Genomic DNA, 26,267 nt, shown 5'->3' with positions numbered 1-26,267 from the left:
GGGGGTTAACTCTAGCACTGCTGGGAATGTCTTTTTCTTATTCACTGGGAGAAATTCACATTTTGATTGAATGATTTCTGTTATCTCTCTACAAGTACATATTCAGTTGTTATTTATGAAATCATGTATTTCTTTACACCATTTTTTTCAGATAAAAAAACATATGTGTAATTGTTAGACTACTGAATGTAGTAAGGCTAAATACCATAGCATGAATACAATACTCTAATACAGCACTGTAAATGAAGAGACTTGACAGGAAGCCTAGAGGAAACATTTGTATTTGTACTAAAACAACTCTGATTGTCACACATGTTGAGAAATGATAGGCTAAATAAATCTAATAGGATAATTGTTTTATTTAAAAAAGTTATCTATCCACTTCTCAGATCCATTTTGACCTCACTACTACCCTCTGGTGACAGTATTTCAACATTGCAGCAGCCCCACATCCATACAGTAACAAGTCCACTTCCATTCAACCTTGATCCTATGGTTGGGAAAGGGAAAGGGGGCTACCTAGTCAGTTGTACAACTGAAATGTGTCTTCCGCATTTAACCCAACCCCTCTGGCTCAGTAGTGTCCTGAAGATCTATTGCAGACATATGGGAAATTAATTACAGACAAATGAGAAACACATTACTACATGTTCTGAAGTCTTAGCAAGTCAGGGTATTCCCTTTAACTTGTAAACCAGTCAACCACAATGTGAATTGGCCAACTTCTCAAAAAACTTCTCAAGCAACCACTGACAGGAGGGTATGGCATGTTTTCAGAGGTGTCCTCATACTAAAACAAGTGAGCATAGAATGAGATACACTACGTACAAAACTATTTCTGTTTTCCATTCACAGTTGTATGCCTCTTGTTTTCCATCCAGTTTTTCATATTGACTACAGGTGTACGACAATGGCACGTCAACATGACTTCCTCTTCTCAGTCAGGTGAAACAGGGAAATTGTTGTCTGACATGAGTAATGCAAACCAGAGTCTAAGCAGAAGTACTAATACAGGTCCTAATTGGAGCCATCACCACTCATATAGATCAATACTGGGTAAGGTTTCTCTGTACTTGTATCTCTAAGAAACACCATTTTTTTGAAAGTTTTTTTTACTCACAAAAAAAATAAGAAACACACTGTTGACAACTAAAGGATGGCAGAAGAGCTGCATTATTCTACAGTGGTTTTCAAGAATCCCATAGTTTCTTTGCAGAAAGGTGAGTCTTGACCTTTCTTTCTCTTCATCAATGTCACTCACTTTTAGTTCATTTCTATCAGTTTACAAAAATGCCCCTTCCAGACTGAAGACTAAAACAATCACAGTTGTTTGTGAATATTCCAATTGAAGGGTCCTTAAATCAAGTGAGCCAGATGTGGCAGCTAGAGTATGCTGAATCATGTTCATGTTTTTTGTGTCTTTGTGATGGCAAATCTACTCTGCCATTATGTTTTAATAAAGTATCTTTACAGTTTTTCAAGTACAAATTACATTCTTAACCCATTTAATCTCATGGGTCACAATAGCAAGAATATATTTTTGTACTTTACAGGCTCTGGAGAAGTTAAAGTTGTATTTATAATCAATGTTTCATATATTATACATTATCATATCATTTAGAGAACTTTCATTTGATTTCTCAAAAATGGTCACAAGACCACAAGCATATTTCTCCAAGATGTACTTTTACAGACAAACTTGGCACCCGAAGTATGTACTCAACAGCTTTAAAAACAAATACGTTGTTGAAATAAAACAATATTTTCTCTGTAAATATAATGTTTAAAGGGTCTAGTTTACATAGACTATATATACCAAAGTATGTGGACACTCTTTCAAATTAGTGGATTTGGCTATTTCAGCCACACCCGTTGCTGACAGGTGTATAAAATTGAGCACACAGTTATGCGATCTCCATAAACAAACATTGGCAGTAGAAAGGCCTTACTGAAGAGCTCAGTGACTTTCAACGTGGCACCGTCATAGGATGCCACCTTACCAACAAGTCAGTTTGTCAAATGTCTGTCCTGCTAGAGCTGCCCTGGTCAATTAAGTCCTGTTAAAGTGGAAACAGTGCAACACTCACTACCGAGTTCCAAATTGCCTCTGGAAGCAACGTCAGCACAAGAACTGTTTGTCGGGAGCTTCATGAAATGGGTTTCCATGGCCGAGCAGCCACACACGAGCCTAAGATCACCATGTGCAATGCCAAGCGTAGGCTGGAGTAGTGTAAAGCTCGCTGCTATTGGACTCTTGAGCAGTGGAAACGCGATCTCTGGAGTGATGAATCACGCTTCACCATCTGGCAGTCCGATGGATGATTCTGGGTTTATCGGATGCCAGGAGAACGCTACCTGCCCCAATGCATAGTGCCAACTGTAAAGTTTGGTGGAGGAGGAAAAATAATCTGGGGATGTTTTTCATGGTTCAGATTAGGCCCCTTAATTCCATTGAAAGGAAATCTTAACACTACGGCATACAATGACATTTTAGACGATTCTGTGCTTCCAACTTTGTGGCAACCTTTTAGGGAAGGCCTTTCCTGTTTTAGCATGACAATGCCCCCATGCACAAAGCGAGGTCCATACAGAAATGGTTTGTTGAGATCGGTGTGGAAGAACTTGACTGGCCTGCACAGAGCCCTGACCTCGACCCATCGAACACCTTTGGAATGAATTGGGACACCGACTGAGAGCCAGGCCTAATCACCCAACATCAGTGCCCAACCTCACTAATGCTCTTGTGGCTGAATGGAAGCAAGTCCCCGCAGCAATGTTCCAACATCTAGTTGAAAGCCTTCCCAGAAGAGTGGAGGCTGTTATAACAGCAAAAGGGGGAGCAACTCCATATTAATGCCCATGACTTTGGAATGAGATGTGTCCACACAATTTTGGTCATGTAGCATGTGTGCCTTAATTTTCAATACATTGAATCCATGATGCTTGAGGTATATTAATTAATACAGTGTCTCTAATTTATAAAATACAGTACCGGTCAAAAGTTTGGACACATACTCATTCCATTATTTTTCTTTTTTCTTTTTACTATTTTCTACATTGCAGCGTAATAGTGAAGACATCAGAACTATGAAATAACACATATGGAATCATGTAGTAACCAAAAAAGTGTTAAACAAATCAAAATATATTTAATATTCTTCAAAGTAGCCACTCTTTAGCTTGATGACAGATTTGCACACTCTTGGTATTCTCTTAACCAGATTCATGAGGAATGCTTTTCCAACAGTCTTGAACGAGTTCCCACATATACTGAGCACTTGTTGGCTGCTTTTCCTCCACTTTGAGGTCCCCAAACCATCTCAATTGGGTTGAGGTCGGGTGATTGTGGAGGCCAGGTCATCTGATGCAGCACTCCTTCACTTGCCTTGGTCAAATAGTCCTTACACAGCCTGGATGTGTGTTTTGGGTCATTGTCCTGTTGAAAAATTAATTATTGTCCCACTAAGCGCAAACCAGATGGGATGGCGTAACGCTGCAGAATGCTGTGATAGCCATGCTGGTTAATTGTGCCTTGAATTCTAAGTAAGTCACAGACAGTGTCACCAGCAAAGCATCCCCACAGCATCACATCTCCTCCTCCATGCTTCATGGTGGGAACCACACATGCAGAGATCATCTGTTCACCTACTCTGCGTCTCACAAAGACACGGCGGTTGAAACCAAAAGTCTCCAATTTGGACTCATCAGACCAAAGGAGAGATTTCCACCGGTCTAATGTCCATTGCTCGTGTTTCTTGGCCCAAGCAAGTCTCTTCTTCTTATTGATGTCCTTTAGAAGGGGTTTCTTTGCAGCAATTTGACCATGAAGGCCGGATTCACGCATTCTCCTCTGAACAGTTGATGTTGAGATGTGTCTGTTACTTGAACTCTGTGAAGCATTTATTTGGGCTGCAATCTGAGGTGCAGTTAAATGCCGATTTCTGAGGCTGGTAACTCTAATGAACTTATCCTCTGCAGCAGAGGTAACTCTGGGTCTTGATGGACTGTCATTTCTCTTTGCCTATTTGAGCTGTTCTTGCCATAATACGGACTTGGTCTTTTACCAAAATGGGCTATCTTCTGCATACCACCCCTACCTTGTCACAACACAACTGATTGGAAAGAAATTCCAAAACTACATTTTTAACAAGGCACACCAGTTAATTGAAATGTATTCCAGGGCCCAGATTCACAAAACACTTAAAGGAAACACTTTAGGAAGTAAATCTAAGCAAAGAGATATATTCAATCCACTAATACTAAACATGTGCATTTAACATAAAAACATATTTTTATTTAGTATTCCCTCTCAACCTATGAATGCTCAGCTATGAAAAGCCAACTGACATTTGCTTCTGAGGTGTTGAACTGTTGCACCCTCTATAACCACTGTGGTTATTATTTTGTATGTAATAAGGGCTTCTGTAAAATACAGTGGATTGATTGTTTGCTGTGCTGGATGCTGTGTATTCACTAACTGTCTGAGTGATGGGATATTTTTATAGTATCTGTAACATATTTTGGTGTGTATTTAATCAGCATCTTAACTTCTTAAAGTGGCAATCAGCAGTAGAAACAATAACAAAGTGTCTCCCTGCTCCTCTTTCGGTAAAAAGCTGAGGGATGGGGCTGAAGAAATGTAACCACTCTCAAATTCATAGACGCTTTAGACGCAAGGACTGACCATCCATGATATCAAAATTGGAATCCTGTTTTTATGATCTGTTTCCACTACCATGTACCCAGTTCACTTTGGATAAAGGTTTCTGCTATATGGCTTATATTATCAAAGTATACTTTGACTGCCAACTAGTTGCTCTGGGTAGGTACCATTCCTTTGCAATAGATGGCAGCCAAAGCTAGTTGAAGTCACTACTCTAGCGACAGGGACACTGGATTAGTGCGCACTGAAAGTCGTTTTATCTTCAAAGAAAGTTTATCTGGTTACGCTTGAACCTGTTGTTATAGTGGACAAGCTAACTAATACTATTTTTACATAAGGCCCAGGCATTAGGTTTATGTCTTAGGCTAGGCTAGATTTACTATGCCTTTGATCTGGCTATGCGCACCTTACATGCTGACCACACCGCTCTTGTTGCACCCACACTGCTCGCGTGCGCCAAAGAGCGTCTGCGTTGCCAAGCACTAAAATAGAAGTCAGTCCTATTTGTGACGCTGAACGTGGTGCAAGTCCTGCCTCTCCCATCTCCTCATTGGTTTATAGAAACATATACCCACGTGCCATATCCTCATTGTTTATACCCACGTGGGTGATTGAAAGATGAACTAGGTCGGTCGGTTGTGGTAATACACCTTATTATGAAAGTTAGATGCCAATCGCCATATAAAGTCCAAAGATGAAAAAGCCTGGAAGGAGGAGAGATGACTAGAAACTATTCGGTTGACCGTTTTATATGTGGATTAATTGTCAGAGTAGAGGACCTTGTGCATTTCAGGTAAAATAACTCAACATTTATATCCCAGGACAAATTAGCTAGCTAAATAGGACAAATTAGCTAGCAACTGAAAGTTAGCTAGCTAAATTGCCATAAATGTTTAATGCTTTTCGACCTGCCCCCAAATTAACATAATTGGTTCAGAGTTTGTTTTGATATTTCAACCTGCGTGTCGTGATCGCGTTTGGTGTGCGGGGACAAAATCAATTTGTGCGTGTCCAGTTTGGACATGGTGTTTTGGAAGAAACGGCACACGCAGGGATGAGACGCCATACACCTCGTCCAATTCTCCCTTGTGCCGATAGGGTGAACTGGAGATAAGCCTGTATGCTCTGCAAACAAAATCATAAGAAATGTTAGTCTGATACCAAAACTAAATCACAATGTATTCACGTCACCCCGCTCCTCCGCTCTCTCCACTGGCTTCCAGTTGAAGCTCGCATCCGCTACAAGACCATGGTGATTGCCTACGGAGCTGTGAAGGGAACGGCACCTCCATACCTTCAGGCTCTGATCAGGCCCTACACCCAAACAAGGGCACTGCGTTCATCCACCACTGGCCTGCTGGCCCCCCTACCTCTGAGGAAGCACAGTTCCCGCTCAGCCCAGTCAAAACTGTTCGCTGCTCTGGCACCCCAATGGTGGAACAAGCTCCCTCACGACGCCAGGACAGCGGAGTCAATCACCACCTTCCGGAGACACCTGAAACCCCACCTCTTTAAGGAATACCTAGGATAAAGTAATCCTTCTAACCCCCCCCCCCCCCCTTAAAAGATTTAGATGCACTATTGTAAAGTGGTTGTTCCACTGGATATTATAAGGTGAATGCACCAATTTGTAAGTCGCTCTGGATAAGAGCGTCTGCTAAATGACTTAAATGTAATGTAAATGTATTTACAATCAGCATGCCCCATTATTGGTTAGAATGAGATTTCATGAATCATGATGCTGTCTGCGATTCGAACTCCTGTCTAATCTAAAGGGAAATGTGTTACCAACTTGGCAAACAGCGCTGATGATAAACATCATTATAAAATACTGAACACCTACCCACTACTGATATTAACCTTAAGCAATTTATAATCAAGCAAAATTTCACCAATTATTTAACTGGCAGATCAGTTGCTGACTGGTCAAGTAACCTCTTCTGCCAGGAAGTCCTTCATAAGGATTAGTAACACGTTCAAGAAATACATCACCATCCAGACAGACTGACAGGAACTTCTGACTGCATGTAATACAGCCACCATCCGCTGGGATATTGTGCTGTATCGCTACCATCTCTCTACAACACACACACTCCTTCTCCAGCCATTACCTGGCAGCATCCCCACTCACACCAGTTTGTGTTTGCCTACGGCAACCCTCTAGCTGAGGTGTTTCAGGAGGCATATCTGTGTTGTTACTGCTACGAGAACAAACTCTTTGATCAGGGGCAACGATCGGCTCAAACATGAACGGCTTCAGTAGGTTTATTGGCTCCCTAACTAACAATTATGTCATTCTCTGTAATAAACTCATTCTCAGACTTGGAGCTACTCTGTAAATTCAGACATTTTGGGGAATTCCAAAATGCTCTCTCCTGCCAGTGACGCAACAATGCCAATATGGCGATTTACAATTACAGTTAGCTGGCATTCTTAATCATAGTGTTTCCATTCTCCTTTAATGATTTTCTTACAAACTCCTCATATCTTTTTACAAATCTTCTTATGTTTGTTCTGATGTCTGTTGCTAGGCAACCAATTTAGCTAGCTATCTAGCTAGCAATGGCAATCATGTTAGCATATTTCCTACTGAGATTACTGTTCTAAAATATGTACTTTGGTTTAAAATAATCTATACTGAAACTTTCATATGACGTTTGAGTGGATTAAACATGTTCAATTGCTTATTCTCTCACTGCCCAGAGTTTAAGACAATTAATAACAATTAATAACAAATCCAATAATTTTATTTTCAAGAATCTAATTTCTTGTAAACTTTTTGTTTAAGGAGAAACATAAGAAATAGTACAATAACATTTCCAATAACCTTTTTGAGGAATAGCAACTTTGCTTAACTTTCTTTCTAAGTTAATAATACATTTTGTCTTAAGATGATTTTGTGAATCCGGACCCAGGTGACTACCTCATGAAGCTGGTTGAGAGAATGCCAAAGTGTGTGCAAAACCGTCATCAAGGCAAAGGGTGGCTACTTTGAAGAATAGGAAAGCAACAGGGACGAGGTGTTTTGACAAAGAAACTGGGGTCTATGAGAAACAAATAGGACATTTAAGGGTAGGATATGGATGTTTCAGTACTTGATTGTTTCAATATTAGGGTATTGGCATGTGGGTGTTAGGTTTAGGGTATGGGGGTAACAGGGCTGTGTTGTGTGGGTTATTCGGGTTTAGGTGTGTGGGTAAGTGGACTGAGGTATAAAGATATTGGGCTGAGGGATGGGGGTAAATGTTTGTTAATTGTTTTATAGGCAGAAGTAAATGTGTGTTCACAATTGCCAGAGAATAAAACCATGTTTTTTTATATACTTTTAAATCTTCATAAAAAAAAACAACAATACGGATTACATGTTAGGTTTACTAATGGCATAAGATTTGCATAGTGGCATGTCTGGGAAATTTTTTGGAACAAATGGGTTAATATTATTGAATATGTATGTGTCCCCTTTCTCTTCCCCACAGAGAAAAAAGAGGAAGAAACAGTATATGCTGAAGTAAAGGTTAAGGGAAGTGCAGTCACTCAACGGAATCCTGCCACAGCAGGTACATTTGAGAGAAGATCTGCGTTATTGTGCAATTAGTCTCTAAATCAAATCAAATGTATTTATATAGCCCTTCTTACATCAGCTGATATCTCAAAGTGCTGTACAGAAACCCAGCCTAAAACCCCAAACAGCAAGTAATGCAGGTGCAGAAGCACGGTGGCTAGGAAAAACTCCCTAGAAAGGCCAAAACCTAGGAAGAAACCTAGAGAGGAACCAGGCTATGAGGGGTGGCCAGTCCTCTTCTGGCTGTGCCGGGTGGAGATTATAACAGAGCATGGCCAAGATGTTCAAATGTTCATAGATGACCAGCATGGTCAGATAATAATAATCACAGTAGTTGTTGAGAGTGCAACAAGTCAGCACCTCAGGAGTGGAAAATTGGCTTTTCAGTTGGCTTTTCATAGCCGATCATTGAGAGTATCTCTACCACTCCTGCTGTCTCTAGAGAGTTGAAAACAGCAGGTCTGGGACAGGTAGCACGATATCCGGGTTGCCTTCAACAATTAATTTTTTTTTCGTTTTAACACCCTCTGAATGGCAATTTGGCATAGAGGAATCCGCTTGAATAAAATAAGAAATAGTAAATAGCAAAATGTAGATACATTTCCTCAAATTATCCACCATTTATTGTTCAATTATTAGATTTCATCAAGTTATGGAATAACGCTTACCATTAAATGTACACACTTATGTTAACAATATGGCTATAATAACATGAATCTTATCTTTGCTATTCCTAGTGGATGAGAGGCCTGCTCTCCACTGTCAACCCTTTCGAGTAGTGGCAGTGTGTTTGGGTGTTCTTTGTGTCCTCTTGGTTTCAGCCATTATAGGCCTCTATGTCTACTGTGAGTATGTGGATCATAACATAATATGGATTGTGGAGTGGTGCAGGATGACATCATAGAGTAAACATGTCCTTCTCTCTCCACAGTCAGCACTGCCCTGTCAGAGCACAACACAAAGTTGGTGAGAGAACTGGAGCAACTAACAGATGCGCGTGCATTCCTACTGGCGGCCAATCAGGACCTTACGAACCTCAACAGCAATCTGAGTACAGCCAATCACATTATGCAGAGTGATTATAGCAATGTAAGCACTGCAAACCTACGTTTAGCGGCTGAGAAAGAAGCATTGTCAAGAGAGAGGGATAGACTGAACTGGAGTCTTAGGTTCATATATCAGTTTGAAGATTTTCCAGTCAGTCAATATTGTTCACCAAAAGATGACGTAGGAGGTAAGCCCCCTTCCTGTTGGCCTTGTTTCCATCATAGTGTACACGTGTCAAACTCATCCCACAGAGGGTCAAGTGTCTGCGGGTTTTCTCTCCACCCTTGTACTTGATGGATGATTTAAGGTCACTAATTAGTAAGGAACTCCCCTCACCTGGTTGTCTAGGTCTTAATTGAAGGACAAAACTAAAACCCACAGACACTCTGCCCTCCATGGAATGAGTTTGACACCCTTAGTGTACACTAAAGACAGACTTTACACTTTCTATCTTACTCTGTAATATTGATAATACGTATGTAGTGTAATTACATAATTACCAAATAATAATTATTACCTGTAATTCTTCATTGTTGCAGAGAGAAAGTGTAACCCTTGTCGAAGTGGGTGGACGTTGTTCCAATCTAGTTGTTACCAGATTTTATACCCTTCCAATACGTGGAAGACCTGGGAACAAAGCAGAGAGAACTGCAAACAAAATAATGCTGATTTGGTTGTCATAGGAAATCAAAAGGAACAGGTGGGACAATGCTACAGACTAGAGTTCTGAGGGACAGATTCATTTCACATTTAAAGTGGATCTCCAAAAAGTGAAATGGGAACTATATTATAATGTGTGATATATAGATATGAGCTCAAGGTAAACCAGCTGTTACTGAAAAACAAAAGCACAAAGGTCATTATACTGCTGCTACCTGTTGTGCCGTTTGTTATTCTCGCTCATTTGGACCGGATTTATATACATTTATTCATAACGTTTAGACACTCTCTCTATAAAAACTTTTTTTTTTAACTACTTGTGATTTCATTCATTTCACATTCAGGAATTCATTCATAACCACACTCAGTACTACTTTGATATGCATCATGGGTACTGGATCGGTTTGTCTGGCATAGCTAATATCAGCCAATGGCTCTGGGTTAATGGAAGTCAACAGACAGATGGGTAAGGATGTTTCATTCAATGTAAATACAACAAAGAAGCAATGTTAAATCATTATTTGACTCAAGTCATTTCTTTTCATTCATGGTGGTGTTCTCTTTTCACAGGTTTTGGAAGAGACAAATTGGGGGTCATTGCGTGTTAACTGTCCCAAATAATGCACCTTTGGCTAATTGGAATGCTGAATCATGTAGCATGCTGAACCGTTGGATCTGTGAGAATAGAGCCTTAATATGGTCAGATTAAATTGCAGGGACACTCTCTTAAGAGGTATTCTCACATACTGAACTCATATATTATTGCATCTTTACTTGAGAATTACATTGAGTTTTATTCTTCTAATTTAAGGACCCCTGCATCTGTCTGTTGGGGTCAATTCGAATTCACGCAATTCAGGAAGTGATTTTAATTTAAAATTTACAATGGAAAACCTTCATTAGCTGACTTCAATTTGAATTGACCCCAATCCGGTTCTGTTTTGTATGTTTTTGATATGTTAACAATCAAGGATCTGTTGTAATGTAGCTATAGAGAAGTTAAAAAATAATGTTCTGTGTTGACCTTTCATATAAATCAGGCATATTTTCTTTAATATCAATCATTTCACTTTGACAATAAATGTATGTTCTTCTATTGTCTTATTGTATTATGTTTCATACAGTTGTTATGTTCACAATACAAGATCAACTGTATGTATAGTAGTGTTTTAGAATAACATTTGTTTTGGCCTTTCATAGATCAGAAATCATATCATATTCAGATTACAAAGCAAAGCAGGACTTGTCTTCCAAGATTTGTCTTCCTAAGAATTTGAAAGATCTTTGCATATGAAGTATAAGTTTAATACATGGAATGGAAGTTAAGTTTTTAATGAAATCACTCAGTTTTATAAACTATGCAATATTTCTGCTAAATCAGCAGCTTAGGCACCTGATGAAATTCATATTTAAAGCGGCAATCGGCAGTTGAAACAATAACAAAGACAATTCCCCGTCACCCTGTTTCGGAAAAAAACTGAGGGATGGGGCTGGAGAAATGTAACCACTCTCAAATTCATAGAAAGCGCTATGAATGCAAGGACTGACCATCCATGATATCAAAATTATAGTTTTAAACATGAGGTATTTGTTTACATTTATTTTGTTTACAAATATTGGAGATAAACAAGCTTATGTTTTGTGTTCTGGGAACGACAGTTGAACTAAGCTCATGAGGCATTTAGAAGTTATATTCTTCAAGAATCATTGAGTACATATCATTAATTTATACATCCCAAAATGGATGTAGCAACTGCAGATGGCCCCTTTAATCGTCGTGCAAATGTGTGACATCACAGATACTGTAGTAGTAAGTTTAGCTCACTGAGCAAAGAAAACTATGGACATTACTGTCCTCATATCAAGCAAATATGTAATGTCAATAGGTTTATTTACTGCCTCTTGTGCAATGATAAACCTGGTTTATGTTAGGTTTTCTGAATAGTCTAAAGAGTAGAGCTGGTTTATCAGAGTATTGGGACATGGACACAGGTCTAAACCTGATTCGTATGGGTATTGGGGTTGAGATGCAGGTGTAGATCTGGTTTATATTAGTATTGGGACTCAGTCAAAGCTGTAGACCTGGCTTGTTGACAGTGCATGTCAGAGCAAAAACCCAGCCATGAGATCGAAGGAATTGTCCGTAGAGCTCCGAGACAGGATTGTGTCAAGGCACAGATCTGAGGAAGTGTACCAAAAAATGTCTGCAGCATTGAAGGTCCCCTAGAACACAGTGGCCATCATTCTTAAATGGAAGAAGTTTAGAACCACCAAGACTCTTCCTAGAGCTGGCCACCCAGCCAAACTGAGCAATCTGGGGAGAAGGGCCTAGGTCACGGAGGTGACCAAGAACCCGATGGTCACTCTGGAAGAGCTCCAGAGTTCCTTTGTGGAGAACCATCTCTGCAGTACTCCACCAATCAGGCCTTTATGGTAGAGTGGCCAGATAGAAGCCACATGACGGCCCGCTTGGAGTTTGCCAAAAGGCACCTAAAGACTCTCAGACCATGAGAAACACAAGTCTCTGGTCTGATGAAACCAAGATTGAACTCTTTGGCCTGAATGCCAAGCGTCACATCTGGAGGAAACCTGGCACCATCCTTATGGTGAAGCATGGTGGTGGCAGCATCATGCTGTGGGGGATGTTTTTCAGTGGCACGGACTGGGAGACTAGTCAGGATCAAGGGAAAGATTAACAGAGCAAAGTACAGAAAGATCCTTGGCGAAAACCTGCTCCAGAGCGCTCAGGACCTCAGACTGGTGCGAAGGTTCACCTTCCAACAGAACAACGACCCTAAGCACACAACCAAGACAACGCAGGAGTGGTTTCGGGACAAGTCTCTGAATGTCCTTGAGTGGCCCAGCCAGAGCCTGGACTTGAACCCGATCGAACATCTCTGGAGAGGACCTGAAAATAGCTGTGCAGCGAAGCTCCCCATCCAACCTGACAGAGCTTGAGAGGATCTGCAGAGAAGAATGGGAGAAACTCCCCAAATACAGGTGTGTCAAGCTTGTAGCATCATACCCAAGAAGACTCAAGGCTGTAATCGCTGCCAAAGGTGCTTCAACAAAGTACTGAGTAAAGGGTCTGAATACGGTTTTTCCATTTTTTTTTTTGCAAACATTTCTAAAAACCTGTTTTTGCTTAGTCATTATGGGGTGTTGTGTGTAGATTGATGAGCAAAAAAAAATATTTAATCTATTTTAGAATAAGGCTGTAACATAAACTGTGGAAAAAGTCAAGGGGTCTGAATACTTTCCAAATACACTAACTACAGTATATTTAGAACATAATGTTTAGTTTTTAGCTTTCATATAAATCAGGCACATTTTTCTTTATCAAAAATTCTTTGTCAAAGTGAAATTAATGTTCTATTGTCTTATTGTATTATGTATAGTAGTGTTTTAGAATAACATTTGTTTTGGCCTTTCATAGATCAGAAATCATATCATATTCAGTTTACAAAGCAAAGCAGGACTTGTCTTCCAAGATTATCTTCTTTCGATTTTGAAAGATCTTTGCATATGAAGTACAAGTTTAATACATGGAATGCAAGTTAACAAAATCACTCAGTTTTATAAACTCTACAATATTTCTAAATCAGCAGCTTTAGGCACTTTATTAAATATTTTACTTAAAGCAGCAATCAGGAGTTGAAACAATAACAAAGTACATCCCCGCCCCTGTTTTGGTAAAAAATACATCCGAAGGATGGGGCTGGTGAAATGTAACCACTGTCATATTCATAGAAAGAGCCATGGATGCAATGACTGACCATCCATGATATCAAAATTATAGTTTTAACCATGTTATGAGGCTATATAGTGTTTGTTTACATTTATTGATTACAAACATTGGAGGAAAACAAGCTTATATTTTTGGTTCTGATGGAGAATCACAGTTGAACGAAGCTCATGAGGCATTTCTAAGTTATATTCTTTAAGAATCAATGGGTACATATCATTCATTCAAGTCCAAAATGGATTCCTCTTAAAGCATCATGCAAATGTGTCACATCACAGAGAGTAGTAAGGAAAGCTCATTGAGGAAAAGATGGGGTCCAATCCTTTATTCAGTCCATCAATTATCCAATAAGATCAATTGATAAGATTAGTTAATTTTTTACACAAAATAGTCTCAATCTTTATCAGATAAACTAAAACCATTGTGTACATATTTAATTAAATAATTGCAAATGTATATGCAGAGACAGTCTTCTACAAAACAGTAATGTCAATCAAATCATGAATTTCTCCAAGTGACTGACACCGACACTAATATCAAAAATAAGAAGTCGTCCAAGAACAAAAAGGATTCAGCGGAGATGGAACACACTAACGTAGAGAAACCAACCAATCAGAAACTGCGGTGGACTCTCCTCCGAAAAAGAAATTAGATGCAGCAATAGAGGAGAGAGATATGAAGGAAGAACCGTGGAGGAGGAACCTAAAATAAAAGGTAAAAACTAAAAATGCAAAGAGGACAAGCAGACAGTAGAGGACAGGTAACACAATGAGTCCAAACCTCTAAAAAATAAATAATATGGAACAAGATTGATGAGGACTTGCCTAAGATTGTTGGAGAGGCAAAGAGGTCAGGCATTTAGGAGCTTGTGGTCAGAGCTCCAATGTTCACTTCATCACATGCAACCATCATATGAAACACAGTATATTTGAATCTGGGCTCAACTGACAATATTGCAAAACCATGAAAAAAGCATGTTTTGTTTCCTGTCAACAACAGACTTTCAACAATATACTTGTGGAATGGATATTAGAAATCATTTTGTGTGCATCAACTGGTGTTTATATACCGCTTCTTGTACGGTGGTCCTGTATTGTTCATATTCTCAACATGGATGTTTTAAACAATGCTACATCAGATAAAAGGTTGCTACATTTACATTTACATTTACATTTAAGTCATTTAGCAGACGCTCTTATCCAGAGCGACTTACAAATTGGTGCATGCACCTTATGATATCCAGTGGAACAACCACTTTACAATAGTGCATCTAAATCTTTTAAGGGGGGGGGGGTTAGAAGGATTACTTTATCCTATCCTAGGTATTCCTTAAAGAGGTGGGGTTTCAGGTGTCTCCGGAAGATGGTGATTGACTCCGCTGTCCTGGCGTCGTGACGGAGCTTGTTCCACCATTGGGGTGCCAGAGCAGCGAACAGTTTTGACTGGGCTAGATATGAACATAGTAGTGTCCATGTTAATTTTTAATAAACAAATGGCGCAGCTATTTTCTCAGATCCATTTTGACCTCAGTACTACCCTCTGGTGACAGTATTCAACATTGCAACCGCCCCACGTCCACATTGTACAGTAGCAACCCCGCTTCCATTCAACCTCCAAGGGTTGGTTCAATAGTGTACTGAAGATCTACTGCATTCATATGGGAAATTACTTAATATCTATTACAGACAAATTGGAAAACTGTTACATTTTCTGACATCTTAGCAAGTCAGGGAATTTCCTTGAACTTGTAACCAGTCAATGTGGCTCGGTCTACATATTAAGAATCAATCAGTGACTGGAGGTTATAAGGAGGGCATGGCAAATCTTCAGAGATATGCTCACCCTAAAACAAGAGAGGAATGAAAGACAACCGTATTTCTGTTTCCCACAGCTATAGAGCTTTCCATATCGAGTACCACACAGCAACGTTACCATCATGACACGTAAACATACCTTCCCCTTTTGAGTCAGATGTGTGAATCTGTACAGTGAAATGTCTGTCTGTGAAGTAACCTCATCCCCAGGCTCAATTGCTACAGAGAGAGAGAGAGAGAGCCAGCTGGATGGAGATTATCTGTGAGTAATTAATGCAGACCAGAGTCAACCCAGAAGTACTTATACAGATCCTATTGGGGATAACAACAGTAGTCACACTTGTAGAAATAAAGTGTACCGAAACACGCTTCAGACCAGCTTGAACAAAAAAAGGAATCCGGTGCTCGACTGAGGGACTTGAAAATCCCAAAAAGCCTTCCTCACCCCAGGACACTTCAACAGGTAAATAACTACCTTTAAATAAACGGAGAAATAAAGAAAAGGCGCTTATGAAGGCATCCAATGACGAAACATAAGCCTGTTTGCTTTAAATGAAACAGATCAATGCAGACAGAGAACTAGTTTTCTTTATTTTCCTGATAGTCACCTGTTAAAGTCCTGGAGTAAGGAATGTTTTTTAACAGTAGTCACACATGTATTTCAGACACCATTGGTTATGGTTTTATTTGTATCTGAAGGATGCCAGAAGAGCTGCATTATTCTACAGTGGTTTTAAAAAATAAAAAAATGTCTTCACCAAAAGGTGAGTCTTAGCATTTCTTTCTCTCTTCATCTATCTTACTCTCTTGTAGTGCATTTCTACCAATTCAGCTAATTCTCACTGCCAGACCTAGCACTAAAACGTTATTTAAAATCGCCATGTTTTTAAATGTTCAAATTGATGGATGCTTAAAGCAAGCAAGCCAGTTATGGCAGCTATTTATTCCAGATTATTTGAATGTTTTACCAATTCTGTGTTGGAGAACATTGATGCCAAATGAATTAAGGTTTAATCAAGTACCTCTCTGTGTAAAAACGTATGAATAATCTCCCTCTCCCACGAAAAAAGAGGAAAAGAACATATGCTATATGTTGAAGTAAAGGCAAGGGGGAGTGCACCCAGTCAACCTGGTCCTGTCACAGCATGTGTTAAATAAGAGCTCAATATCCACCATTTATTGTTCAATTATTTGACTCCTTTGAATAATAGCATACTGTCAGATTCACTAATGAAGCATATTAAAATGTAGCTATAATGCACTCCTATCTTTGCTATTCCTAGTGGAGGGCCCTGCTCCCCACTCTCAACACTTTGGAGGAGTGGCAGTGTGCTTGGGGGTTCTTTGTGTCCTGTTGGTGTCAGCCATTTTACCTCTCTGTGTCTACTGTGAGTATGTGGATCATAAAGACACAATAATATGGACTTTGGAGAGGTGCAGGTTGAGTAAGCATGTCCTTCTCTCCACAGTCAGCACTGCCCTGTCAGAGCACAACATACATTTGGTGAGGGAACTGGAGCAGCTAACAGATGAGCATATATCCCTACTGGCAGCCAATCAGGACCTAATGAATCTCTACTGCAAGCTGAGTGTAGCCAATCACATTTTGCAGAGCGATTACATCAATGTGTCTACTGAAAACCAGCAATTGAAGGCAGAGAGGATGAACTTGTCAAGAGACAGGGATGGGCTCAACTGGACTCTTGGGGTCATTTTTCAGTTGAAGAATTTCCCAGTTGATAACTACTGCCCATATGAAGATGCCAACACCAAAGGTAAAGTTTCCATCCTGGTTAATATTTCCTAATTTGAACTGGTTCATACGCTGATGGTCTAGAATGTGTCACAGTGATACTGTTACTTTAAATGTCAAAAACACTATGTAGCTGGTCGTAGTGGTCCTCTGTTGCCCAGTTGATAGAGCATGGCACTTGCAATGCCAGGATAGTGGGTTTGATTCCCAGGACCACTCGTAGAACATACGTATGCATGCACGACTAAGTCGCTTTGGACAAAAGCATCTGCTATCTACTAAATGGTATATATTAATATTATTACTTTGCATGTTTCATGTTGCACAGATAGAGTGTGCAAACCTTGTCAAGTTGGCTGGGTGCTGTTCCAATCCAGTTGTTACCTGTTTCTGCACATTAAAGTCCCCTTCGGTCACCTTTGGAGGACCTGGCAAGGAAGCAGACAGCACTGCAAAAACAACAATGCCGATTTGGTTGACATAGGCAGTCAAGAGGAACAGGTAGGACACTGCTACAGGTAAATGCTTTAAGGGAGATTCACACAGCGTTTAAAGGGTTACTCAAGCAATACAAATGTATAAAAAGTAGGAATAGGAACCATATTAAAATGTGACATATAGCTACTGTATGTTCATGGAAACACCCTTATAACATGAAGTTCATTAACACTGCTACAACTGTGCTCCTTGATACATGGTATGAAAGTGGTACTTCCTGTTGTCTCGTTTTGTAGGCTAAGAATGGGCTTCAAATAAGACTTTTCTAACTTTTGTCAATGCGCCTTACTTCTTGAGCATCAAATATTTTGATAAAAGGAATCGGGTATGAGCTATCAATACATGAATATGAATAGAATTGTGTGTGTATACACACACACACACTCACACCTAATACACTTGAGTGTACAAAACATTAGGAACACCTTCCTAATATTAAGTTGCACCTCATTTTGCCCTCAGAACAGCCTCAATTTGTCGGGGCATGGACTCTACAAGGTGTTCGAAAGCGTTCAACAGGGATGCTGGCCCCATGTGGACAACGCTTCCCACAGTTGTGTCAAGTTGGCTGGAGGACTATTCTTGATAAACACAGGAAACTGTTGAGTATAACTGCAGCCTTGCAGTTCTTGACACACTCAAACTGGTACACCTGGCACCTACTACCATACCCCATTCAAAGGCACTTCAAAAGATCTTGCCCATTCACCCTCTGAATGGCACACACAGTCCATGTCTCAAATGTCTCTAGGCTTAAAATCCTTCTTTAACCTGTCTCTCCTCACCTTCATCTACAATGATTAAAGTGGATTTAACAAGTGACATCAGTAAGGGATCATAGCTTTCACCTGGTCAGTCTGTCATGGAAAGAGCAGGTGTTCCTAATGTTGTGTACACTCAGTGTATGACCGCCTTTTCATAAATGTGATTATATAAGCTTGAAGCCCATTCAAAAAAAGTAGGGGACTGACAACAGGAAGTACTTTCATACTGTATTCTCTTTCATTTGGACCCGATAAGATGCATTTATCCATAACGTTTAGACACTGTCACACTGCCTCACAAAACTGTAGATTACTGTTAAATGTATCCTATATTTATTTTTATCTACTTGTGGTTTCCTTAATTTCTCATTCAGGAATTCATTCTCAACAACACTCAAGCCTACTATGATGAAGATCATGGGTACTGGATCGGCCTGACTGACATAGCAGAAGACGGTCAATGGCTTTGGGTTGATGGACGTAATCAGAATCTGACTGATGGGTAAGGACATTCCAAAGAAGCGTGTTGCCTAAAACAATTCTTCACTAAGGGCTGGATTCAAATCGGTATCGCGGAAAAGTCACAAAATATTAAATCAATGTTCCCACGTTCGCAGACTGCATTCACGGTAAACGCTGCATGCCGGCCCAATTGGAAACCATTACCTTTAAATCTTAACGTGGCTCTTCCGCGATACATTGAATCCAGCCTTAAATCATTGTTTTTGGGTTTTATGTTTTTTCATTCATTGTAGGATTTCTTTTCACAGGTTTTGGAAGATTCAACCTGTATGGGGTCGCGATTGTGCTTTAACTAACCCAAACAATGCACCTTTGGCTAATTGGAATGCTGCACCGTGTGGCCAGAGAAACCGATGGATCTGTGAGAGTAAAGCATTAATATGGTCAGGGTAAATTGAGCCACGTTCACACAGTCAAAAGATCTATTGTATAGCAGTGTATAAAACATTTAAATAGAACACTTGTAGGGCTTTCATAGGTTCCGTTTTTAATTTAAAAAAAATTGCTGTTTTATAAACGACGCAATACTTCTAAATTAGCAGCTTTGTCACTTCATGTAAATGTACCTCAGAGAGTAGTAAGGAAAGTTAATTGAGCAAATAAAATGCATTACTGTGCTCATATGTAGCAACTTCATATCTGATGTTGAGATCACATTGTTTAAAACAGCCATGTTAAGAATATTAACAATACAAGACCACCAGACAAGTATAAAAACACCAGTTGACGTTGAAATATATATTTTCTTATAGTCTGTAGCTGAATCTTTCCATACAAATACATTTGTTGACAAGAAACAAAACATCCTTTTTGCATGGTGTTGCAATAATGGCCATTGAGCGTTAATTAAAAATATACTTCATTTCATTAGATGGTTTCATGCGTCTATGAGACGTATTAGAGCGCTGACCCAAATCCCTGACCTGTTTCCTCTCCAACTAGTCCTCATCAATCTGGTTCCTGTTGTTTACCTTTCTTCTATTTTAGAGGTATGGAGTCCGATACATCATGCAACCTGTCCTCTACGGTCTGCTTGTCCTCTTCCTATTTTTTATTTGTACCTTTTATTTTAGGTTCCTCCTCCACCGTTGTCACTTCCTCTATTGCTCCATCCCGTTTCTTTTTCTCTTTTGGAGGGGAGTCTGCCACAGTTTCCGATTGGTTGGTTTCTCTATCAGAGTGTTTCATCTCCTCAGCCACCAGAGCCACCTCTGTTCTTGGAGGACTTCTTCTTGGTAGTAGTGTCTGAGTCAGTCTGTTACTGAGTGGCACCTTCTCCCTCTGAAGCCTCTTCACCGCCTCCTCCGGCTTCACTCTCTATAGAAATGACAGCAGTTTCACACACCTCCATTTAGATGACAGCTCTCGCCCTCTTCCAACACCTTCCTGTTTTGAATGTTTCCTCTTGGTTGGCTGAGCATTGTCTGCTGTATTATCTTTCACAGACGTTAGTTCTTCCTCTACAGGAACCACCGCCACCTCCCCACTCCTTTGAACTATCCTTCTTTTTCACCTTTATTTCCATGTTGGTACTTCTGGAGACGACAGCAGAATCAGCATTCTCTTCCGCCACATTCTCACGGGTATCCTCAGCTATTCTTCCTCTTTTTTTCCCCCCTGGGTCTCATCCGTTAGTTCACCCTCAGGGATCTGGGCAGCTGGCTGGGTAATGGTGGTGACGCTATCTGGTGTTGCAGGCATTAGTTGGATTTTCTTGCCATACTTTGCCATGAACTCTTGCTCCTGCTGCTCCAGTCTGGCTAGTTTGGCACTCATGGTAAGGCCGTGTCTGGCTCCTCTGTGGCGAACAGGAATAGGGACAAACCATGTTTAGTTTCCTTATTAAGACATGCAAGACCAGGTTCAAGCCCTTCACCAACAGCATGCACCAAGATAAATCACATGAATGTGTGTTCTATGGTTTATTACAAACTTATTGGTGACAAGCAAATACTTACTTGTGAGCGGTGCGTCCTCCACAAGCCTTCACCAGGTCAGCGTCAAAGAGGGAAATAGCATTTATTATTTAAACCTGTGAGTACATAAAACCACTGTTGTTCATCTTCACATTGATATAAAAACAAATAACCTTCACAAACTGATATCAATCCCTGTATGGTGGTGGATGGTATTGGGCAGTGAGGTTCTTACTTGGTGGTGCTGGAGAGTTCCAGTCTCTGGTCCTCATCGTCAGAGCTGCTGCTGTCATCTGTACTGGACGACTTCTACTCTGGCTGCTCCAGTCCTGCCAGGAGGGTGGCAGACTAGGAGGAAGAGAAATACAAGCTTTCCAGTCCATATCATTAGCCTATGTGCAGTATCTTTCTGTACTATCAAGAGAGCTCATTGGCACAGATATGGAAGTGTGTTCCAGTTGGATTTGTTTATCTGTACCTTCACAAAGCATCCATAAAGTTTCTCTTCCCAGCATGGCTTTCGTTGGCTGCTTGTTGGAAATCATTCCTTCCTCCTCAACCAACTTCTTCACCTGCACACCATTCTAGAACAGAAAGGTGGAGATGTAGCCTAGGCCCAATGTAAGTGTGTGAATGTGTGTATGCGTGGTAAAATACTCATTTCACACATCCCTTCTGAGGACTTAACTCGCCAGATTCCACTTCCAGGCTAGAAGATGCTTTGTTGAAGACATGGTCCCACCAATGGAAGGTGAACTGCTCCCCTTGACAATGTCCCATCCCTCCCTTGCCACATTCACAATGATAGCCTCACATATACCATTCTCCTGCCGACCAAGACCTTTACCTGTGAACAGTGAGGGGTCTTCTATTAGTGGTAGACTAAGAACATTAGATCTAGTTACCATTCATAACACAGAATTAGATACAACTGGCAACTACTACTAGTAGTGACATCAAACATTCAGGCTACTGCACAGACAAAGAGGCTCTAGTCTAGAACGACCGGTTAAATAGTTTGAGAGCATTTTTTTACACTCTAAATCATTAAATTAGTGAGAAATAGATGTAATTGTTGCAATAGTTTGAGTGGGCAACATACACAATCATCTTAAAATTGACATGTTTAATTATTTTGCCATATTGAATATTGCACTAATTTCCCTAATGTGGACATTTTGTTACTACCTTACAAGCTTGCATTTTCAACCCATAATAAACTCAGCAAAAAAAGAAACGTCCTCTAACTGTCAACAGTGTTTATTTTGAGTAAACGTGTAAATATTTGTATGAACATAAGATTCAACAACTGAGACAAACTGAACAAGTTCCACAGAAAAGGAATAATGTGTCCCTGAACAAAGGGGGGGGGTCAAAATCAAAAGTAACAGTATCTGGTGTGGCCACCAGCTGCATTAAGTACTGCAGTGAATCTTTTCATGGACTGCACCAGATTTGCCAGTTCTTGCTGTGAGATGTTACCCCACTCTTCCACCAAGGCACCTGCAAGTTCCCGGACATTTATGGGGGGAATGGCCCTAGCCCTCACCCTCCGATCTGATCCAACAGGTCCCAGACGTGTTCAATGGGATTGAGATCCAGGCTCTTCCCTGGCCATGGCAGAACACTGACATTCCTGTCTTGCAGGAAATCACGCACAGAACGAGCAGTATGGCTGGTGGCATTGTCATGCTGGAGGGTCATGTCAGGATGAGTCTGCAGGAAGGGTACTACATGAGGGAGGAGGAGGTCTTTCCCTGTAACGCACAGCGTTAAGATTGCCTGCAGTGACAACAAGCTCAGTTCAATGATGCTGTGACACATTGCCCCAGATCATGACGGACCCTCCACCTCCAAATTGATCCCACTCTAGAGTACAGGCCTTGGTGTAACGCTCATTCCTTTGACGATAAACGTGAATCTGACCGTCAACCCTGGTGAGACAAAACCACGACTCGTCAGTGAAGAGCACTTTTTGCCAGTCCTGTCTGGTCCAGCAAACCCACCGGATCGCCCATAGGCGACGTTGTTGCCGGTGATGTCTGGTGAGGACCTGCCTTACAACAGGCCTACAAGCCCTCAGTCCAGCCTCTCTCAGCCTATTGTGGAGTCTGACCACTGATGGAGGGATTGTGCGTTCCTGGTGTAACTCAGGCAGTTGTTGTTGCCATCCTGTACCTGTCCCGCAGGTGTGATGTTTGGATGTACCGATCCTGTGCAGGTGTTGTTACACGTGGTCTGCCAGTGCGAGGACGATCAGCTGTCCGTCCTGTAGCGCTGTCTTAGGCGTCTCACAGTACGGACATTGCAATTTATTGCCCTGGCCACATCTGCTGTCCTCATGCCTCCTTGCAGCATGCCGAAGGCACGTTCACACAGATGAGCAGGGGCCCTGGGCATCTTTCTTTTTGTGTTCAGTAGAAAGGCCTCTTCCGTGTCCTAAGTTTTCATAACGACCGTTCCACAGGTGCATGTTCATTAATTGTTTCTGGTTCATTGAACAAGCATGGGAAACAGTGTTTAAACACTTTCCAATGAAGATCTGTGAAGTTATTTGTATTTTTATGAATTATCTTTGAAAGACAGGGTCCTGAAAAAGGGATGTTTCTATTTTTGCTGTGTTTATTTAGTGGAATTACATATCCTTTTACCTCAGATTGGTGATGTTAGTATAAAAGAATATAGTCATCACGATGACATAAGATTGATTACTTAAAACAGATCAATATATTTGGTTTTGTACCGCTGATCGTCACATGTGCTGGGATGCGCAGAACGCGGAGTTAATGAAATGGCACGAAAAATTTGGGGCAGTCTCTCTATAAAAAAGTTGCTGGGGACACACCAATGGATTTGACAATCAAACTATAATTTATATCAGCCAATCGTTGTCACTGTTTTTATCCTATGGGTCGTGATAAACCAAACGTGGTGATTTGTTTAAGTTAACGTTAAGTGATTTGTTCCCTTTGTCGTGATTGCAGCTTCGGGAAATCAACATCCGACATTCCAAAATATAGATATCAGCCTTCTACAAGTTCTCACCTAACCAACCATATACAGGTTATTCCAAGATTCTGTGTGGCCTTTGAATAGTGTTAGTTTAAACAGCGCTACACTCCAAACGTTTGCCCCCTGTTCAACATTTCAAAATGTAGCTAGCAGTCTTCTACAAATTGTCCTCTAACCAGTGATGTACACATTATTCCATGTGGTTTTCGATAGGCGTGATTGACAAATAAGTGTTGGGTTTATTTTTGTTTTGGCAACCCCCATATCAAAATGCATCACCCCAATGTAGCCCACTGTCTTCTACAGGATGTTCTCTAACCAGTGATGTAAAAATCTCTCCAGTGTTTTTAGTTTCAACAGCTCGTACTGGATTTCCCCCCTAATCGATATAAGTGATTTATTGCCACCTGTCAAAACAGGGTTTTTGGTGCATAAAAAAAATACAAGTAATATGATTACTAATTGTTGCACATGTATGATAGTACATTTTATGTTTAGGTTTTCAAGATATCAAACTGTTTCTGCATATTGGGTATTGATTTGGACACGTTAAAACTGTTTTGACATTGGGCTATTTATCCAAATGGCTTGTCAAAAGGAAGCAGTGCCAGCATCATTTAACACAAGTTTTAGGAATATAAATTGAACTTTTAACATTCAATTCCAATGGTATTGTACTTAAAATCTGGTAACTGCTTAATGAGTCCAAAAACGTGCTGTGATGGATTTATTTTGATGATATACCAGAAATCACCAAAACGGGTTTGCCCTGCCTACTAATGTAATTTACAAGCAAATTCAAGCTGACATATGTATAACGTTACTCTTGATATAGTAGCCTTACTATTGTTATTTTTCACTGTTGTTTTTATTTCTTTATTTACCTATTGTTCACCTAATAGCTTTTTTTAACTTAGAAATTGCACTGTTGGTTAGAGCCTGTAAGTAAGCATTTCACTAAGGTCTACTACACCTGTTGTATTCGGCGCACGTCACAAATAAACTTTGATTTGAGAAACTCCTGCCTGTAATCGATGTTCATTAGCTAACAGATTGTCCGTCATTAATTGACTATACTGTTACTAAATACATTAATGAAAATCTAACATTAACGTTACCTTGTTCCCATCCATGACGCAGTAACTGTTGCTTTGCAAACTTCAGTCCACGGCTCCTTTCCTGAACAGTTTCTGCCATTTACTTCCAAAGAAATGAACATGTTAGCTAGCTAGCTAGTTAGCTAGCTATATTACACTGCATTTGGCAGGTCATTCTCAGATGTCAACATTTATGTATTAGATAGTTGAACAGTAATGCACAAAACAATACACTATTTTATTCAAATATAATATACACATTCCGTTTGGAAGTCTGCAAAAAAAAAATACTGCTCAGTCAAAGTTCAGTTTGGGTTTAGCTAACGAAATCTAACAAGGTATAGCAGCTAAGTTAGGTAGTTTTAAGAGAACATTTACACTTGAATGCAAGTCATTAACGTTACTGTGCTAATAAGGGCTGGAAATGAAATCATAAACAACGACCGGAGTAATGGAACTAATTATTTTTCCTCGTCTGGTTATCTAGACTCACATCGTTGTTCAAACGGTACAAATAAAAACGTTTTCCACAGTTCCATTGAACCATGAGGTTAATTCAGCATGCTGACACGTCACCGGAAAAATACTACTTTTCTTGTTCTTTTTCGACGAGGTTTAACGGCAGTTGGCATTCAATAAATGTTGCATTACCGCCACCTACTAGACTGGAGTATAACTCCCTTATACTTTGCTTGTAAATACAAAATAAAAACAAATCACCAAATACCCTACCATCTAACCATACACTCACCACCCTACTCCACTATTTAAATCTACCTAGGCCTAACTCAGGCCAACAGCCTGAAAGGACAGGTCACCACCACTCAATACACCATGTAACTCTTCTGACTTAAGTCTCATACACCCAAATACCTCTCTGTAGCATCCACCACAGCTTTAATTTTCTGCAACTTACATTCCATCCCTGCAGTACAGTTGAAAACCATTGCTATAAATGCAACAAAAAAAATCCAATCTTAATGAAGCATACAGTAGCAGAAAGTTTGAACACACCTACTCATGCAAGGGTTTTTATTTTTACTATTTTCTACAGTATAGAATAATGGCATCAGGTAACATAGTGGTTAGAGTGTTGGACTAGTAACCGAAAGGTTGCAAGATCAAATCCCCGAGCTGACAAGGTAAAAATCTGTCATTCTGCCCCTGAACAAGGCAGTTAACCCACTGTTCCTAGGCTGTCATTGAAAATAAGA

General features: G+C 40.2%; 1 protein-coding gene, 1 long non-coding RNA gene and 1 other non-coding gene across 5 annotated transcripts; 2 read left to right on the top strand and 1 right to left on the bottom strand.

The window, feature by feature from the left end:
* Positions 1 to 995: 995 nt before the first annotated feature.
* Positions 996 to 11,041, top strand: LOC106605315 (uncharacterized). The gene is made up of 7 exons (XM_045718435.2): positions 996 to 1,220; positions 8,140 to 8,220; positions 8,963 to 9,070; positions 9,157 to 9,459; positions 9,812 to 9,972; positions 10,277 to 10,398; positions 10,503 to 11,041. Exons 1-7 carry the CDS (start codon positions 1,157 to 1,159, stop codon positions 10,639 to 10,641), a joined length of 978 nt encoding a protein of 325 aa, XP_045574391.1. The 5' UTR covers positions 996 to 1,156; the 3' UTR covers positions 10,642 to 11,041.
* Positions 11,042 to 17,656: 6,615 nt separating this feature from the next.
* On the top strand, positions 17,657 to 19,431 carry LOC106605313 (uncharacterized). Its single transcript, XR_014392355.1, has 3 exons — positions 17,657 to 17,745; positions 18,881 to 19,008; positions 19,277 to 19,431. It is a non-coding gene; the product is annotated as an uncharacterized LOC106605313 (transcript).
* A 58-nt stretch (positions 19,432 to 19,489) lies between these two features.
* LOC106605314 (uncharacterized) lies at positions 19,490 to 25,820 on the bottom strand. Of its 3 annotated transcripts, XR_014392354.1 has the most exons (7): positions 25,547 to 25,820; positions 25,075 to 25,156; positions 21,423 to 21,791; positions 21,180 to 21,292; positions 20,987 to 21,060; positions 20,542 to 20,826; positions 19,490 to 20,345 (listed from the first exon to the last, which is right to left on the bottom strand). It is a non-coding gene; the product is annotated as an uncharacterized LOC106605314 (long non-coding RNA). The 3 variants fall into 3 exon arrangements; XR_014392352.1 differs by having other exon boundaries at positions 19,490 to 20,826; XR_014392353.1 differs by having other exon boundaries at positions 19,490 to 20,826; positions 20,987 to 21,012.
* Between the last annotated feature and the right edge of the window lie 447 nt (positions 25,821 to 26,267).

Source organism: Salmo salar, chromosome 05 (assembly GCF_965601325.2).
Source record: "Salmo salar chromosome 05, fSalSal1, whole genome shotgun sequence".
In the NCBI taxonomy this organism is placed as follows: domain Eukaryota; kingdom Metazoa; phylum Chordata; class Actinopteri; order Salmoniformes; family Salmonidae; genus Salmo; species Salmo salar.
The sequence above is the reverse complement of the archived record's forward strand: the minus strand, read 5'-3'. Positions and strand labels throughout refer to the sequence as shown.

What these genes read in the sequence shown, in the direction of transcription:
- LOC106605315 (XM_045718435.2), top strand. Translation starts at nt 1,157, where the DNA reads ATGGCAGAAGAGCTGCATTATTCTACAGTGGTTTTCAAGAATCCCATA. An exon ending in TATAGGCCTCTATGTCTACT is followed by an intron (nt 9,071 to 9,156) that starts GTGAGTATGTGG and finishes CTCTCTCCACAG; the next exon opens with TCAGCACTGCCCTGTCAGAG. An exon ending in TAGGAAATCAAAAGGAACAG is followed by an intron (nt 9,973 to 10,276) that starts GTGGGACAATGC and finishes TTTCACATTCAG; the next exon opens with GAATTCATTCATAACCACAC.